A 17,967-nucleotide genomic window follows, 5' to 3' on the forward strand; every position below is an offset into this window, starting at 1 on the left:
CCGTTCCTGTTGGTAGCACATTTTTTTCATTTCTCCTGCCACGTTACAGCCAAAATAATCACTTAACATTAAACATCAACATGTATTTTTACCGAGCATAGCTAATTAATCATTTGTATATTTGAAGTAGGATAAGCATATTTGTTTGACTTTTGTCGACTATTTTACTTTGAAGAAGATGAGTCTACCTAGTCATGGCAATATAAATGTTAATATTATGTGAGCTTTTCTATGAACTAAAGAATACTTCTGAGGTAATGATCAAGGGGCCATGACTCCAAATAGAAATACACATCAAGTCTAGAAGTTTAGTTCACATCTTTCTGCGATGCCCCAAGTGACCAAAACATAAATTAATGCTGATGCCGTTTTACTTTGACTTTAAAAATAACTTAATTTTCTCAATTTCTTAAAAAAAAAAGAAGAAAAAAAAAAGGATCCAGCCTTAAACAACCCCCCGCTTCCAAGCCAAAAGAAAATAAAACATTGCAGGAAGTCCATTAGACATACAATAAATATTGGTATTGACATCGTCATGGTAACAACACCCACACTGAGCGATTGCAGTGCGCAGCTTCACAGCTCAGTGACAGAGCGCTTGAGAGTGAGAGCCCTCAAAGACTCATTTCAGCGAGAAGCTGTTTTTCTGCTCAGTCAGTCGTTTTTTTTTCTGTTTGTTTTTTTTTGCCCACAGACGCTGAGTTGCATCTCGGCCGTAACAGGAACTCCGATGTTCTCACCACCTACGAGCTCAACGTGACCTTCTGTTCACAACTGACACGCATTTATCTGTCACTGATGTGGGGAAGCAACAATGGGCAACTGACAGGCTGGCGGGCACGTGCCGACACGCCGAGCACTGCACCCTCTTTCGACACAACGGGAACGCATGTTTTCCCACAGGCTTCAGACACCAATCGTGTTCTCACAACTATTCTTTGAGATGGTAACGGGGAGGTTTATGTAATCTTCTGCCAATTCTATCAGAAGATCAGCGCACTTCTTTCTGGTGTTGGTGTTGTTGTTGTTGTTGGACAACAACCACATCGCAGGAAACATGGTGGCATGACTGAGCAGCCTCTATAAAAGATAAAGACTGTGTTTCGTTAGAGCAGAGGTTTCCAACGTCTCCGCCCGGCCCATGCTGTGTGTGAGACTGGCCACAGGGTAGAACCAGCTCTCATTCACACATCCACTGTAAACAATTAGGCTTTACTCGTGTTGCCACATCAAATAGCTGCATAAAAACACTAATGAGAGTGCAGGTTATTGTCCTGCTGGTGGGATTTTTGTCTTCATGACACACATCTGAACCTGCAGAGGTTTAATCTTATTTCAAGATGTTTGACATTGCACACTGTTTTCAATATCGCAAACAATCACTGGCTCCTCTGCAGAGGTGCAAGCAGTTCAGCCTCCCTGTCATGGAACTTTGTGTGGGCTGAGAGCTCATTGACGTTGGCTCTCACCAAACTTCCACATGCGTTTGCAATGTCACATCTCGGAGAATAGGCGCAGTTATTCAGACGACTACAGCAATGGATTGTGCAGCAGATCAAAGAGGCAGGCCTGGGGCACGTTATATCAGATTTCATTTTCAGTTGAGGCCCTTCATTCATTTCTGACATTTACTGTTGGATCCGTGCGCCCCTTTTTCGAGGCCTCTTGGCTCTCAGTCTGCACTGAGGCCCCACCAGCCACTCTTAGGAAAAACCCGCTGCATCTGACTTGCATTGCTGGCTCCACTTGTGTGTTCTGTTTGGCCCGTGCCGCAGGAGGAGGAGAGCGGGCCAATTACCAGCTGCCGCTCCGAGACCGATATGATGTCATCCTCCCGCTCCGCCATAACAGGCTGCAGATGAGAGGGGCCGGGCCTCTCAGCAGCCTTATTCACTTAACGAAAAGCAGGAAAGTATAAAAAAAAAAATTAAAACGGTATTGAATGTCCCTCAACATTAACATTTTTCTTCATCTCAACTCACTTATTATCCATTAAAGTAGCCCATAATGCATCACAGCCTGTTAGGAGTGCAACAGACTGGAGATAAAGAAGATAAGAGCAGCTTGTTTGAATAACACTGATAACAGGCCATGTGAAAACAGTGGTAACGCCATTGCGCTTTAAGGCCCGTGCAATTCACAAAGGTGAGGCGGAAATGAGGTTTCAGAGACAGAACCTTCTATGTGTTATCAACACGCCCCACCCGTAAGGAAAATCACCTGCATGATGGAGTCTGCTGTGCCCTTTTCATTAGAAGCGACACTCCCTAGTTCTTTGGAGAGCCGCAATCAGCCAACCGTGACCTCATATATCAAAGGAGAGAGTTTAACAAGTACGCAGGCAGAAAAGACACTAAGATACACTGAGATACAGGCCTGTGCACTCGTTCACTTGAAAACACATGTACGCTCGCAAAACTCTGGAGACTACTTAAGTGCTATCCCAGAAGGCCTTGCATTTCCTAGGAAGTCTTGAAGCCACATCAGAGAATCTGAAAGGGGCCTGTGGGCTGCAACAGATCTCCTCTCATTTCCCCACATACTCCATCTCCAACACCCAACAACCACACACTACGTATAGACTCTGGAGAGCCGTAGCTGATAGCAGACCACAACTCAGAGTATAAACAAATGGCAGCTTACGTGTGCCCCGCTGTGATTTTATCTGCATGAGAAAAAGAATCGAGTCAGACAATACCGTTGAGGAAAAAGGTTTATTGAAAACTGCCCAAAGTCATTCTTGTGTGGAGACGGACGTCGTTTACAGATAAAGACAGCTGCAAGTTATGTGTGAAATGTGGAAATTGCATCATTATTTACTAATGCTATTCATACTAACAATATGCAGGAAGTCTTCCTGCATGTTGTTATGTTCAGTAGTTAGAGGTTAGCATTGTTTTAGCTGTGTATATATTAAAAAAAGACCGTTTTGGTCTGTGTGGGTTATACGACGATGAGAGCGGAGGAAGAAGAGTTTTGATAGGAAGCTACAGCCGTGCTCACGGCTTTGTGAGGCTGTACTTAGGCACAAGGGTACTGTGAGCTAGCATCATCATGCTAACATGCTCACGATAACATGGCGATGTTGAGCAGGTATAATGTTTCCCATGTGAAGCTTCTTATTTAGCGTGTTAGCATGCTAACAGTTGCAAATTAGCTCTAAAAACAAAAAGCAGTTGAGACTGATTTAGTTTTGCAGGCATTCAGACATAAACCAAAGAACTGGAGCAATTTAAATTTTAATCCGATGATGAAAATGGGTCATCAAAGTGATTACAACTCATCCTGAAGTGAATGATGAATGAATGTCTGTACTAGTTGAGGTATTTCAGTCTGAATCAAAGTGATGGATTGACCGACCAACCTTGCCATTCCTAAAAGTAATGACCTTTAGTCTTTGATCATTAAATCCCACTAATATATAAAAAAGTGTCAACAATCAGCTAAAAGTACCTACATTTCCCTCATATCCAAACCCTTCTCTCCCCCGTAGCCAAAGATGTATTATCAGGAATATCTGTTGGTTATTTGTTGTGGGAGAAGGAAAAGGCTTTGACATTAAATTCCACAATAAATCTTCACAAGCTGAGGTTCAGATACGACTCAGGGGAGGGTGGGGTAGCAGCGAGGTCAGGCGCTTCACCTCAGCATGAGGCGGTGGAAGAATTTACTTCATACCTTTACAAATGAAAAAGCTAGCTAATGTAATATTTTACGATTAATGAATGATAACAGAGGCTGTTTATTATCAGCTGAGTGTGGAGGTATAGAGGCAATGACCATGTAATCGCAATGTCCACAGCTGGAGATCTTTAAGGCAATGAGTCAAAACGGGACCTCTCAATAGGCCTGCTATGTAATATAAAGGGCTCCAAAGATGACGATGATGAAACCAAACTGTCAAACGTTTGATTGTTTTGCTCTAAGGGTCCATCTCACTCTACTGTCGCTATTGAATAAATTGAAATAATGCTGGGAAAATGTGCGGTGGAGATTGTCAGCTTTGAGGCCATACGGATGCAGCTTCCACCCAGACATCCGATCACAGTCGTCCTCCATCATGCCAGCAGAATGGAGGACGACTTGACTGTCTGTAAACATGATAAATGACTGCAGTTGTCCAGTGGCCTATCATCCTCTCTCATGATGGCTGACTCCTCTCTGTAAGAAGACCTCTACCTTGTCAATTCGTCTTTGGGTCTACGCCATAGAGACTGTGTGAGCTATGCCCCGCATCGCATTCCTCTGCCATCCAACCTCTGTCCTGCCTGGACTTTCCCACAGAACCCTAAACCCTGTGAATGAGAGTAGGCCTTTGTTTCAGGCATTTTTCATCCTGATCCCAGCAACTTCCCCATGGTGGAATGCAACAGGAATGCCAGAGCCAGCTACCTGGCATTAGAGAGTCTTTGTGCGGAAATAGGAGAGGCCGAAGGAGAGAGCGGGTCAAAGGGGTTTGACAATGGATAGCTCACTTCTCAAGGTGCCCAACCCATACTGCAGAGCGAGTGAACAGCAGAACCCAGGTAAATTTGCCAAAACATGACAAGGTGCAACAAGAAAAACTCGAAAAAAACCGACACAAGCTCTTCCTTCCCCTGTCAGGATTTTCTCCTACTGTACAAATCATTAACTGGAGCACTGATGTCGCAACTGATTGGCATGCATGCACAAGCACAGCTGAATTCTGTGTCTGCAACAGTTAACAGGCAGTTATGAGCATGTCACTCATGAGAGCTGGAACGGTGAGGCAGCGGTTTGCCTCAAGGTGTAATTCCATTCATTCTTGCATAGTGAGAGACAAGAGGATGAGGATTTTTAATTTGAGGAACGCCATGTGAAGATTAGGATTTATTATGACACTATCTAATTAGGTTTGATCCCAACAGGTCACAACAAGAGTTAATTTGACTGACTTTCAATTAATGCAGAAGACACGTGCGTAAGCACTGCGTGAGCAAAACATAACCGCGGATCACATCGTACATGTTGTGGAGGCGCACAAACGCGATGGTGTACATGTCGGAGCAGGAGATTTCAAGGGGGGGACGCTCACACACTGGGAGGCAGACGGTTACTGAAGTGAAGCCATTTCACCTGTAACCCGAGCAGCTGGGCTTCCGAGACGACGGTTGATCTTCTCTGGATCCTGAGTCTGATGATAAGGAGCTGAGATAAGGCGCTAACTGAAGGGTAACGACAGAGCTATGAAGAACAAGGGTGGGGCGTCAGGTCATATATCCCTGCATGTCATGACCACAATTACCGAGGGGGCCTCCTGTGAGAACCGACATCTGTAACATGCCGCCGACTCCTCTCGGTTGGAAGTCCACTTCATCACAAATATAAATAACCTGAAATATGACTGAGATCGAATACGTATCATTAGCCGCTAAATGGTACCGTCAGTTCTGAGCCGACCAAAATGAAAGTGAATCATCCGGTTCAAACCAAACCAGATTTCAACCGCGCTCTTTCTTTTCAGTTCACTTATAGCAGTTTGACTGTTCGACATCCCATTTTTCCTAGAAAACTCAGCAGATGTTGTATTTATTATGCTCAGACTGCCAAGAATCTCGGGGAGGACAACTGAACGCGTAAAGAGAGGCAAACGTTGTGTTGACCAGACTCCCCTTCTCCCACCAGAGAGGAGATTATATGAACTCACTGGGGAAAGATAAGGCTTCTTTCCTCCACACAGCCACTCATACTACAAATTCCAGTGAAATCACCACAGTATATCACAGACCGATGTATGTGTTAACACCTGAAGCTCAGTAACACCGCGACGACATCAATATAAGCCTTTTTGAAATTTAAGTGTCACAAAACATTTTAATTGTGCAGGATTTTATTTTGTATCAAGAAACATGCAGATACATTCTCAGGTCTCCTTAGTCTGATTTAATATATATTAGAGGAAATATTTAAGTTCTTGTTTGCTATACAAAAGGCAGATTTCACCATGGTCACTTGGCCTGGACTTTGGACACAGAAAGAGCAAAAGAGAATCATTTCCTATTTGAAATGTCTATATGTAACCAAAGGATGGCTGTGTGTGCTCAGCTGGTTTGCCACCCCTGAGGGATGTAGAGATATGCTGTTAGATTAGGTTATATAGGATAAGAGCAGACAAGGGGCAGTTAGAAAGGGTCTCGGTTTGAACATTATGGGGGAAACATCTTCATCTCATAGGGGAGCATTCCTGCAAAAAAGCCAACGTATCAGACTAGAACAGCCACCATTCACAATCTCATTCGTGAGCAGAAAAAAAGGGGAACTGTGTCGAGAGATGTTGCATGAATGAGTTGACTTCCCTTTTTAAGACCGTGCAAACAAAACCAGAAGATGAATGAGTTAAATTCTGAATGAAATTGGGAGCTGCACTGCAACCAGAAGAACGGGTAATCTTGCATTCTGCTGCAGCAAACTGCATAATATTCTTTTTGGGGTTGCCCAGTTATGGCTGTATGGCCCATGACCTCTCGTGGGTTGCGGTGATTCACACTTTCTCAAAACACCTTTTATTGCCTGTTTCATACTGCCTTCGACTGCCAACTGACTCCTCTCAGGGCCCACGAGTGATAACACAGCTGAGACCCCCCATCGAGTACCCGGAGCCCACATTGACGGTTTGTTTGGCTAACAGCTAACGCAACTACCAGCGCACACACTGCGGCGGCTCTCGGCAACTCAGCCGCTGCTACAGGGGCAGACAGCTTAGTGACTTTAATTGAGTTTTTGCCAAGACTGTATGGCTTAGAGTCTTTGCCTGTATTCGTCGCCACTTGTTTTTGTGTTTGAATGAAGTGTGTTTTATAACACCTTGCAGCCTTACGGTGTCTAGACAGGGGGGGGGGGGGGGTTGTATTAATTCAATCACACAATACAGCAGGAGCAGTTGCAGACACACCTAGCGGGGATTTGCACTCTTTTGAGTTCACCTTTTTGTTTTATCATATTGATATAACAAGAAACCCATGCTTGAACAACTGCCCACAGAGAACAGATACATTGAGGAATGTGCCTCATTTACATGGTTGTATTTGTCATGCTCTGGGTGGTGACATGTCATAAAGCGCTGGTGTCATAATAAGATAAACAGGACATATACACTTCCTGTAATTATGCTATAGAAATGTATTCCATGAAAACTGCATGTAATGTGGACAATGCTAACATGCTTGTATTAAACAGCTATAATGCTCACCCTCTTACTTAGCATGCTAACATTATAATTACCAATTAGTACAAGAGGGCTATTCTTTGACAAATGACAAATCGGTGATTAATATCATCAAACAGACAAGAGTAGGGGCTGGACTATTGCTGGCTGGCTGTCACTTGCAAAAGAATTCAAGCACAAGCACTTATCTAAGCCAGAGAAATCCTCCACACAAGAAAGGGAACATTTTCGAGTTCTCAAATAGCCAAATTCCATTTTCTTCTTGGTGCATCAGCGGTGTGCTCACCTAGTAACTGGTAAACACACATCAACAATGACGAAGAAGCATTAATGAATCTTGATATAGTCTCCAAAGAAAACAGTTTTAAGTGTTGACACATAGCAAAGCCCAAGGAATATCATTAAAGCATGTACGTGCCCACTGGGTATACGTTCACACCATATATCTGCCTCAGTTTACAGATTTATTGTGCCAATCGCTATCACTGCTGGCAAAACGATGTGTCAAAACAATAGAGCATAAGGTGTGCTTGGTCCGACTGGCTAACACCTGATCAAGATGAAGAGCTAAAAAACTAAATGGCAGAGATTATGATCTGCCATAAAGTGTCTGAGTAAGCGCATCCAGGGGCCAGAGCTCACCTGCAAACAATAGAAACACTGGGGAAGAAACAAAGCCGTCCAGACGTTCAGACAGACTTTATTCGCGTGGCCTTGGGGTGCGGCGGCTGCCTGTGTCATGCTGTTGCGTTGTTCATGTCTGTGTTGTGATCCAAGTCAGGGCGGTGCCGGACAGGTGCTCGTCTAACGTCTACTTGACACACGGTCATACAACATGAATTATAAATCAAAACCCTACAAAGAGAACGGTCCGTTCTTTGTTGTTTCTTCTAACATTTCAGTCGGCCTACTTGTACACAATCTGGATAATGGGGATGCACGTACCAAATGTGCCTTTTATACAAAGACTGAATATTATGAGGTGGTGGAAGGTAACTAATCCGCTTTATAACAAATAAAATGTGATGCAGTACATAGATGAAACTACCCGATGAAACGGTAGGTAAAATTAACTCGACTAGCTAAAGCATTACAATTACGCTTACACAGTAATAATGATAATATAAAGCATTTAGATCCTTTACTCTAGTAAAAGTACAAATACCACAATGTAAAAATAGTCTGTTATAAGTAAATAAAAATATACTCAAGTGTAAGAACATCAGCTGTCAGAAAAATGGACTTTAAGTATTGAAAGTAAAAGTACTCAACATGCACAATGGCCATCATCATTTATGTCATATTACTGGAAATACTTTTGCAGTCTGCATTTTGCAGCATTACGGATATTTTAAGGTTCTGCGGTAACAACGGCAGAGTGAAATGAAATATTTAGGTTGCGCCCCAGAAAACCAAAACTGAAAGATGCTAAAGCGCTCAGTGGAACTGCAGTTAAAAAAATTAATGCTTGTAGTATTTGTCATCATGTGAAATGCTTTTTCTCAGTATACGTCGACGGGCTTCTTAATGTCAACATCTCACTTGTACAAGTCAAAAAATCAGATGAGAGCTCAGTGCCACTCTGACTCAAATCTAGACACATTATTAGAAGCATCCAGCCTGGTCTTCGGTGTGAATGTGGGAGGAATATACCCCCTATGCAGAAAAGTTTGGCCTGTGCCGCAAGGCAACGAGATGACTAAGCATGAGGCCTGCTGCCTGTGGCACCGCGCAGACATGTTCCATTCTGTCAGAGCTCTGCAGCACATAGGCACCATTTCACATGGTCCCCCGACTCTTGGCCAAGTGGCGAGTGGGAACTTAAGAGGCTCTGCTGACAGCCTGTTTCGAGCATTTGAGCACTGTGGCTTTGATGGCGACATTTAACCTCTTTTTACATACAGAGCGGGCTTTTTTTTTCTTTTTTTTTTGTGTGTGTGTGTGTGTGTGTGTGTGTGTGTGTGCGTTAGAGCACATTCATTTTTAGCTCAGGTGGTTGGAGATGTGCTGGTGCATCAATAAGATAAACATTTGAGTGTGTCATTACAAATCAGTTGCTGTACCTCCTATTAAAAGGCATGCAGGTTGTGAGAAAAAAAGCAACACATACAAATAGGAGATTTCTTTATTTTTTGGCAGCCCAAAAAAATGACTTCATTGATCTTCATGGGTGACTCATATATGATACACCAGTGTCAGGAACATGAACACTGACTCCAATAGCAGGTATTTCCCCCCAAACAGTGAATACCTAAGCTAAGCATTCTTCTCAACCTCCAACACCACCACCACCACCTCCCCCCCACCCCCCACTGAGTGTGTTCATGAGTGTGTGTGGTCTGAGGTTGGAAAACCCATCAGTGTGTCGAGTCTTCGTCGCCACCTGCTGGTGTTTGTCAGAAATGACTGTGCTGAAGTACAATCTAAATGAGCTCAGAAAAATCATAAATGATACGATCCAATATAATCACAACAAAAATACAATAGATTATGTCAAGCAAATGCATGTTTATATTCCTATAGAGCCAATATTGCACCACAACCCCGGGTATAATTCATCTGCATCCATCCACTCAACCAGAAAGTTCTGGCTGTGGTCCGTCCTCTTTCGTACCTCTTCTGAACATTAACATGTATGCTGTATGTCTGTAAAAAATATTGAAAAGAAAAAAGATATGGAATAAAACGGCTTGCAGACTGAAATCTACAACACAAAGTTATTCTTCCACGAGTTAGCGCAGAAAATGTGTAAAAGGAACACGCGTTTCAGTGCAATAAACAACAACAAACCAACATTTTCTGAAAGCTGAAAGACAAGACAACATGTTTATGAGTTTAAAAAGGCATGACAACACCTTTTGTCTTTAATCTTCAATGAGAAACTGACAATAAGGCTTTGTCTAAAGATCTGAAGCCCTTTCCGCAAGTAAAAAAGATCAAACCTGCCTGATGGCAGCGGGAGTCACGCATGAGAGGCTTTAAATGTTATTCATAAAAATCTTAAAACTCTGAAACCAACTGGAGGCCGGTTTAAGAGGGCTAAAATGGAAGCCACTTTTTTGGAGGGTTAGGTTTTGATGGAGGCAATCATTACTGTATTCCACATTTTTTCAAAGTGAGACAATTATATATATATAGATCCAGGCTGAACAGATGGAATTGTTAATATGAGAAGAAAATAAAAGTCCTGTCGATATTATGGTCAGAGTATGTTTTTAAATATAAAGATTTGATGAGATCACTCTCAAATAGTGTGACTAAATAAGAGTATGTTGGATAACAGGGGAACCGCGACCGAACCCTGAGGCACTCCACGGTTAAACCAGGGTGGAGGAAGAACCAGCTATCTTTATTTTTAGCTAACATAGCTTAGCATAAAGACTAGTTGTTTAATGACAAGCTATGCTATCTGGTTGCAGCTTCATGTTTACCATTCAAATATAGGAGTGGTATCAATCTTCTAATCTGTCAGAAAAAAACTGACAAATAAAGCGAAATCACCAAAAGAGACATGAAAAACCTATGTTGAGCGATTACCTGTGACTTTCTCCATATGTGCTCTGCACATCTTTCCAGGAGGCCTATGTGTTGGAAAGCAGAGACCAAATGAATCACGCATTTGCAAAAAAACTGTATTATAGTTACACAACAATCCCTCGAGAACAAGTGAAGATTTAAAGCTATTTTTCCCTTAGGTTTTAGGGAGTAAAACGGTAAATAATTTCACAAGGCATGTGCTTTTTATACTTCTAACTTAAATTTAAGGCAGGAATGACAGTTTTCATTAACTCAGAATAAGCCGTTTATATATGCTCTTTCCGGAGCCATTTTTCTACAGCAGCTCAGAACGGACAAAAGCAAGCACTGGCTTAAATATATCGACGTTCACTTTTTTTACCCTAGTTTTCCTGCACGCTTGGCATGCTGGGTTGCAATCTGCAGCCTCGCCACTAGATGCCGCCACATCCTTCTCACTAGACCCTAAAGATATACCATATTTATGCTAAATCTACATGGGAGCTTTCATGTCTATACATTGGGATTTAATATGAAGTGTTGACACATACCTGTACATAATATTTAACAAGTACAAGCTAGAAAGAGATTGGACGTACCTCTTGCACGTGGCTATCATTGGCATAGTACCAGCGCTGGTTCCCATGTTGACGAACGTAGGCAGTATAGTGACCACACATTGCAGATCCAGAGTGCACTACCACTGCATGCAATGTGTAATTGCAGTCAATCTGGAAGAACAAACAAAAGTTGGTTGATGACGAAAGATACAATGTGAAGATATTATCAATGTGAAGATATTATTATTATTATCATCATTTTTCTAAGTACCTGAGCAAAGTCTGACGAGAATGTTTCTTTGAGGGTCTCGGAGAAGTCAAAGGTTTCCGGAAAGGTGACCTTGCAATCAAGTTTTTGGGTGAAACCGCCGTGATTCCGAAACCTTTTCAGGTGCACGCACAGGATATGAGGCAGGGAGAGCAGTTTGAAAGCCTGAGGAAGAAAAAAAAGAAGATGTTTCAAAGTGGCGGTTCATACTTTCTGGGAAGCGTTTCACTCACACACCTCACCTGTTTAGATGGAGTCTTCTTTCCACATGTTGGACAAAAGCAGCAATTTATGCCCCTTAGCTCCTGATGCTGAAAGAAGGAGGTCATGCAGTCCTCCTGAAAAGGTTAATGGAAAGAATACTTTTAAGTTTGACTTCAGGAAAGTTTACAGTAATGGTTTGATATTTTAAGAAAACAAGTTAATTTGCTTTCTTGACGAGAGTTAAAGATTGAGACCACGCTCACGCCAGTTAGCTTAGCTTAGCATTAAGACTGGAAACGGGGAAACAGCTAGCCTGGTACGGTTAGCACCCTTAATGCTGCCTAATTAACAGATAATTAAGATATAGCTGATATTCTGGAATATTTCATATATATAAGTAGTGGTCACAAAATAAATTAAATGAATAAATCACATACCAGCACCTCAAAATCTCACAATTGAACGTGCTTTATCTTATCTTTAACGAAAACAGTGTAAAGATTTGTGCAGTTATGTGAGGGACAGTTTCTTCATGGAGTCTTGTCATTCCTGTAAAACCACAAATTGTTAGTTTCTCACTTCCGTGATTGTATTAATGAAATAAGTTTGATTAGTTTGCATAATAGGTGCTGGAAAGTTTCCTGCATATAGCCAGGCGATGTGTTCAGTCCTTATGCTACGCTAAGCAAAAGCTAACCTAGTTCATAGTTTACATTACAGACACAATGATAGTGTTGATCTTCTCATTTAATTTTGGTTAAAATAAAAGCCAATTATATTATATGTCTTGAAAACAATCTAAAGGAAAAAAAGTAACGGCACCAGGGAATCGTGATCTTCCTTCACGTGCAGAGACAGGCTGAGCATGTAGCTGGTCAGAGTCTGGACGGAGTTGCACTCTAAACACTGCAGGTACGTCTCCAACGAAATCTTGTACAGATCCTGGATTTCAAGAGCCTGGCAGAGAAAACAAAATGCAAGCACATTATAGCTGACGCACATACAGGCGGAGAAAGAATGAATATTCATGATTAAAGACCCACCAGAGGTTTGTCGTCCATCTGCTGTTGCATGAAGTTCAAGATGTAGAGGAACACCTCATCGGCATCATGCTGCATAGAAACTGCAAAGCATCGTCAGAAGGTGTACAGATAAACTACATCAACATAATCAACATTAAAACATTGCGCGGGTTTGTTTCTCCTTTACGTCGAACTCGGTTCCCATGTAGAGCGTGGAGGAAGTCACGGTGAGGAGTCTGCTGAGGGCTGTCGCTCCTCATGTCCGCGAGAACTCTCTTCAGCTGCAGGGGGACATTACGACCGTCCGCTCCCACGTCGGCTGCCTCCCACCTTGTGGTGAAATTCATAAACCCTCATTAATCTTTTCTTAGCACCTGAGAAAAATGGACACCCGTGCAATCCCCTCTTTACTTCTCAAGGTAATATACAGTGCATTCCTTATTGTGGTTTTGTTGTTTTGTATAATACATTTCTTTACTTTGTAACTTCTTCTGACGTGCTGTTTTTCCTAAACAACCAAAAAATAGTAGGAAACAGAAAGGTAATCCAGGCACTCAAAAATGTGATCATACTTAAGTGAAAGTGATCCTTTTAGATTGAATAATAACCCTTTAAATTATACTTAAGCTATATTTGTTTTAAAAGTCCTTTAAAAGGTTCATATGAATATGCAACTTAATGTTCTTACTTGGCTAGAAGGTCTCCTACTTCCCAGGTAGCAGAGAAGGTCTGGAGTAAAGTGTTCACACAGCAGGACAGATTGTAGTTGGTGAGGCCTCTCATTCCTGTGGCAGACCATCAGAAATGTTCAATCCTGTTTCTCAAAACTCGAACCAAACACATTATCCACGGCCCGCCTACCGTAGCGGGACAGAGGGCCAGTGGGCATTCACATGTGTGAAAATAAAATAAAAATGTAACAGTAAAGTCCTGACGTTAAAGGTAAATATAGCTGCACCGAACACCTACCTCACTTACATATTGAATTCAAATAAACAAATGCGTCATTTGATAGAAGACAGAGTGAGAATGAGGTGTTTGGTTTGTTGACTTAAGGCCACATGTACAGGAGATGTTTATTTTACACAGATCCAAGGTCAGTATTTTGTTTTCCATGTCATCGCTGCACACGTGAGGGATTTATTGGTTGTGAAGAGAAAAACAACTGTGTGAAATGCAATAATACTATGAAATTCACTGAAGAAACCACACACTGTGCAAGTAACTGCATCATTACAGATTGTGGTGGAGCCCATGGAGATCTTAATTTAGCCATAATGTTTTAACAGCTGATCGTGTGGGTCTACGAGATCTACAGTGCAGGAATCTTGAGGGCCTGGAGACCCTTTGAAGAATTTATAGAGGCTTTATGCTACTTTCTTCCTAATAGATAAAACAGACTTTTATTTTGAAAAGGTCTGCGCATTTATACATATAAAAAAGTGTAATAGTTTAATGGACCCGTATGAGGCTACAGCTCTTACGGTGGTGATATTTGACAAGTTTAATTAATGTATTTTGACCCAAAGGAAGAAAAGAAAGGAGTAATTTCACCAGCAGTAAGTTTCATTCCACTTCATGTTTTCTCCACTGGAGGGGCACCATATGGGTACTTTATTATGTTTTCTCCTCTGGAGCGGCACCATATGGGTACTTTATTGTGTTTTCTCCAGTAGAGGGGCAACCTAGAGGGTACTTTATTATGTTTTCTCCTCTGGAGGTGCACCATGTGGGTACTTTATTGTGTTTTCTCCACTGGAAAGGCACCCTAGAGGGTACTTTATTATGTTGTATCCACTGGAAAGGCACCCTAGACTGTACTTTATTATGTTTTCTCCTCTGGAGGGGCACCACAGAGGGCGTTTTAGCACTGTTTCTTTTGACCATCATTCAAGTCTATTTAGTCTATACAGGGTGGCACTAATGCAATATGAAACATTCGCCATGAAATACTTCTTTTTTTCTGTGTTACTTAGTTATGGTGGTATGCTAATTCATTTCCCACCTTTTTTACATACTGTACAGAAACAAATCTATTACAGACACCAATACAACGCAGTTCAATACAACCATAGCCTCAGAAACAGTGGTAGTAATATACGGTTATTACTTTTGGTAACATTTAAATCATATTTATCAATAAAAAACAATCAGCGGTCCACTTACCAACGTAGCGGTTCCTCATATAACGATTAATTGAGAATAGACTGCACCGATACATTCAAACATCCGCACAGACTTCACCTCGCGGCCAGTTGAGTCTACCTGAAGGTCCGGAGTGAGCAGGACTGCAGGGAGACTCTGGTAAAAGGTGTCCAACGTTTCGTTTTACAGTATTAGTCTGTCATCTCAGAGTAAACGTCACCCTCACATCTACAGCTGGAGGTCATGGTTTCGTTTTTGCAGTTCTCGTCACTTTGACGTAATCGAAACTTAAAGGTGTCATGCGCACTGCATCACTTTGACATATGAATATACTATCCCACACAAAGCCAATGTAAACTAAGGACCATTTCATCTAGTGTCATTATTATTTGGTGATATTGACTTTATCTCACTTGTGTCTAAGGGCTATTTCATTGTTTTGTAATCAAAAGTGTTTTTTTCTTGTTAAAACACGGTTCAAATCCACATGACTGATATAGTATCTATTTTAAATCAGCTGATAATTATAAAATCTTAAAGTAAAGGTGAATACTATATATAATAATACAAAAATTCCAGTTGTACACTACAATCATACAAAAGCTAGACACAAATAATATATTTATTTTTAATATATCAAACCCTTTTATATATCTTTTTTAACTGTGTGTGTATATGCTGATGCCTTGCCAAGCCCAGGACACTCAAATACAAATATTTTTATTCTTATTATGATCAAGAGGGAGTCAACATAGTAGTGGAACATATTTCTGACTCAGAAAACAGTAAATACTACAGGAAAGGTATTTATTCAGAGTAAAAATAAGTAATTAATATGACTGGTGTTTAAACAGGTTTGATGACATTTGAAAAAAAGGACTAAACCATATTATCTTACTAAGACAAATAAGTAAACATGAATAAAAATGATGCGTGAAACATTTGGGGATTTTTTAGTCCTTTACAGTCTTTGAGTGAGAGTCTGATAGTACGGCGCAAACATGGCAGTCCACATCTGTCTGAGCAGTTGGATAAGTTTGGAAATCCACATGAATGAAGATGGAAGAGCTGCAATGGAAGAACAGGAAGAAATGCACAGATTTATTCCCAAATAAAAAGTTGTATACATCAACAAAGCCTTGTAATGAAACTGAGCTACAAAGAAGATGTAATCCAACCTGGATCCATGCGTAAAGAAAGCATGTAAAGAAGAACGGCCGCCAGAAAGACTCTCCGGAGAGGGAATGAGCCAGAGCCGGTCACCAACACGTTTCTGTACAAAAACCTGAGCATGGCTTCAAGTTTACGGATTACAGATCCTGTACAACACAAACACAATTAGAACATCTGCAATCATTGTTTGTACTCGTATGAATTAGTATAATGCATGTCATGAGAACTGAGCTGAAGACCTTGAGTAGAGACAGGCTGTGCAGTGATCTCCGAGTTTGGACTGATGGCGGGATTTAATGGCGGTTCTTTATTCTGTTGCTCTTTTTCTTCTACAACATCCAGTGCCGTCTGCCTCTGCTCTTCTGTGAATGCGGCGCTTCCAACCTCACCGGCGATCAGCTCCACAGCCTCATCTCTGTGTCCAAGAGGCACAAGGACGTGCAGGAGGTACAGCTCTGCCACCGTCCTGAACCCTGTTGCTCTGCTGTTGGATGGGCAGTGCAACCAAACTCTGGTGGCCTCCTGCATCGCGGCTGGTTCTCCCACCTTGGAATAAAGAAGTATGCTGCCACGAGAGAAAAAATATGAAAAGATTCGGCGGTCATTTGATTAGTGAATTTACAGAAAAATTATCTTTGTTTCAACCCTAACCCATTTGTTAAGTAAAAACGCCAAACATTCTCTGACTTCAGCTTCTCAAATGTGAGGATTTGCTGCTGCTCCCCTTGTCACATATGACACTATATTTAATATCCTTGGGTTTATGTCTTTTGTTGGCTACATTTTGAAATATGAAGACACTACCTTGGGGTCTTGGAAATTATAATAGACATTTTTCTTACCATGCTGGCAAAACAATTAATTGTGGAAAATAATCAGCGGATTATTCAACACTATAAAGGCCAAAAGTAAGTGGGCACCCCTTCTGACCACTAACTTCTGGCCATGGAGAGTATTATGAAAAATATGGAAATAATTGTTGTTAGTTGCAGGCTATTTTTTGTTCTTTCCCGCTTGTTTCTTTTATTCCAATTAAATTATGTTATTGGTTTATTGGGAAAACAAATCCAAATGTCAGCTTGTTTTTCAATTAAAAATGATATGAAACAGAAAATGTGCCAAATCTGACATGTAATAAGATGGAATCAAAGATTAATTTTCAAACGCATTAATTAATTGACTAAAAGATTCAGCTCTACTCACCACATCTGCATTATTTTAGCTGGTATTTCCTCCTGGTGCTCGTACTGCTGAAGGACCCAGGAGAAGACACTATGCCACTGATTCAGCTCAGCCAGTGCTTGAATCCCTAAGATGCAGAAGCCAGCCTTAAAATCTCCACATCTGGGGAGTCAAAACACAGAAACACACACAAAACGGGACATTACCACCCAGCCAGGCAGGCAGGGAGCGTGCAACTGATTCAGGGCTGCATTTAGACTTCCCACCTGCTGTCCTCTTGCTCCATGATGGCAAAACTCTCCAGGCCTCTGTCGCATGTTTCAAAAGCTGCCCGGAAGTCTTTGTGGACCATCATTTGCTCTGCAGCGGTGTCCAACATGCTGAACATCTGCGTTAAAGAAGAAGTGGGCTGCGGGCTGCAGACTGTGCCGAAGCGGCGAGCAGGAGCCAGGCTGCTTGAACAGTGGCTCATGACTTAAAATAAATAAAATAATTATTTTACAGCGCTTACTTTACACCCGGGTGTCAAATAAACCTGTTTTTAACCTGTTTTAAACCCGTTTTTTAGGTTTTATTTGTACGTCACCCTCTCCTCAGCGTTTTATTTACATTCCATAATCCTTCGAACTTCCGGGTTTGAGATCACCAGCCAATCAGATGTCAGGATTATTCAGATCACGGAAGCAGCCAATCACGTGGCTGTTTCTTTAA

The 17,967-nt window shown here is 41.6% G+C and overlaps 2 protein-coding genes across 2 annotated transcripts; both read right to left on the bottom strand.

Annotated features, from left to right (window-relative positions):
• Nucleotides 1-9,293: 9,293 nt before the first annotated feature.
• Nucleotides 9,294-15,141, bottom strand: usp18 (ubiquitin specific peptidase 18). Its single transcript, XM_034526780.1, has 10 exons — nucleotides 14,923-15,141; nucleotides 13,445-13,541; nucleotides 12,944-13,086; nucleotides 12,778-12,857; nucleotides 12,557-12,691; nucleotides 11,773-11,868; nucleotides 11,534-11,695; nucleotides 11,302-11,433; nucleotides 10,724-10,767; nucleotides 9,294-9,832 (listed from the first exon to the last, which is right to left on the bottom strand). Exons 1-10 carry the CDS (start codon nucleotides 14,975-14,977, stop codon nucleotides 9,760-9,762), a joined length of 1,017 nt encoding a protein of 338 aa, XP_034382671.1. The 5' UTR covers nucleotides 14,978-15,141; the 3' UTR covers nucleotides 9,294-9,759.
• Nucleotides 15,142-15,691: 550 nt separating this feature from the next.
• Nucleotides 15,692-17,916, bottom strand: pex26 (peroxisomal biogenesis factor 26). Its single transcript, XM_034526119.1, has 5 exons — nucleotides 17,523-17,916; nucleotides 17,278-17,418; nucleotides 16,314-16,639; nucleotides 16,080-16,220; nucleotides 15,692-15,969 (listed from the first exon to the last, which is right to left on the bottom strand). The coding sequence occupies exons 1-5, from the start codon at nucleotides 17,726-17,728 to the stop codon at nucleotides 15,863-15,865; spliced, it is 921 nt and encodes a 306-aa protein (XP_034382010.1). The 5' UTR covers nucleotides 17,729-17,916; the 3' UTR covers nucleotides 15,692-15,862.
• Between the last annotated feature and the right edge of the window lie 51 nt (nucleotides 17,917-17,967).

The sequence above is a fragment of the Cyclopterus lumpus genome, chromosome 23, assembly GCF_009769545.1.
Source record: "Cyclopterus lumpus isolate fCycLum1 chromosome 23, fCycLum1.pri, whole genome shotgun sequence".
Classification (NCBI taxonomy): Eukaryota; Metazoa; Chordata; class Actinopteri; order Perciformes; family Cyclopteridae; genus Cyclopterus; species Cyclopterus lumpus.

Coding starts and splice junctions, on each gene's coding strand:
- usp18 (XM_034526780.1), bottom strand. CDS start 14,977: ATGTATCGGTGCAGTCTATTCTCAATTAATCGTTATATGAGGAACCGC. Junction 12,692..12,777: donor AGATGGACGACAAACCTCTG/GTGGGTCTTTAA, acceptor TTTCTCTGCCAG/GCTCTTGAAATCCAGGATCT. Junction 9,833..10,723: donor ACATATGGAGAAAGTCACAG/GTAATCGCTCAA, acceptor TATTTTTTACAG/ACATACAGCATACATGTTAA.
- pex26 (XM_034526119.1), bottom strand. CDS start 17,728: ATGAGCCACTGTTCAAGCAGCCTGGCTCCTGCTCGCCGCTTCGGCACA. Junction 17,419..17,522: donor ATGGAGCAAGAGGACAGCAG/GTGGGAAGTCTA, acceptor TTGACTCCCCAG/ATGTGGAGATTTTAAGGCTG. Junction 15,970..16,079: donor TTCTTTACGCATGGATCCAG/GTTGGATTACAT, acceptor CTTCCATTGCAG/CTCTTCCATCTTCATTCATG.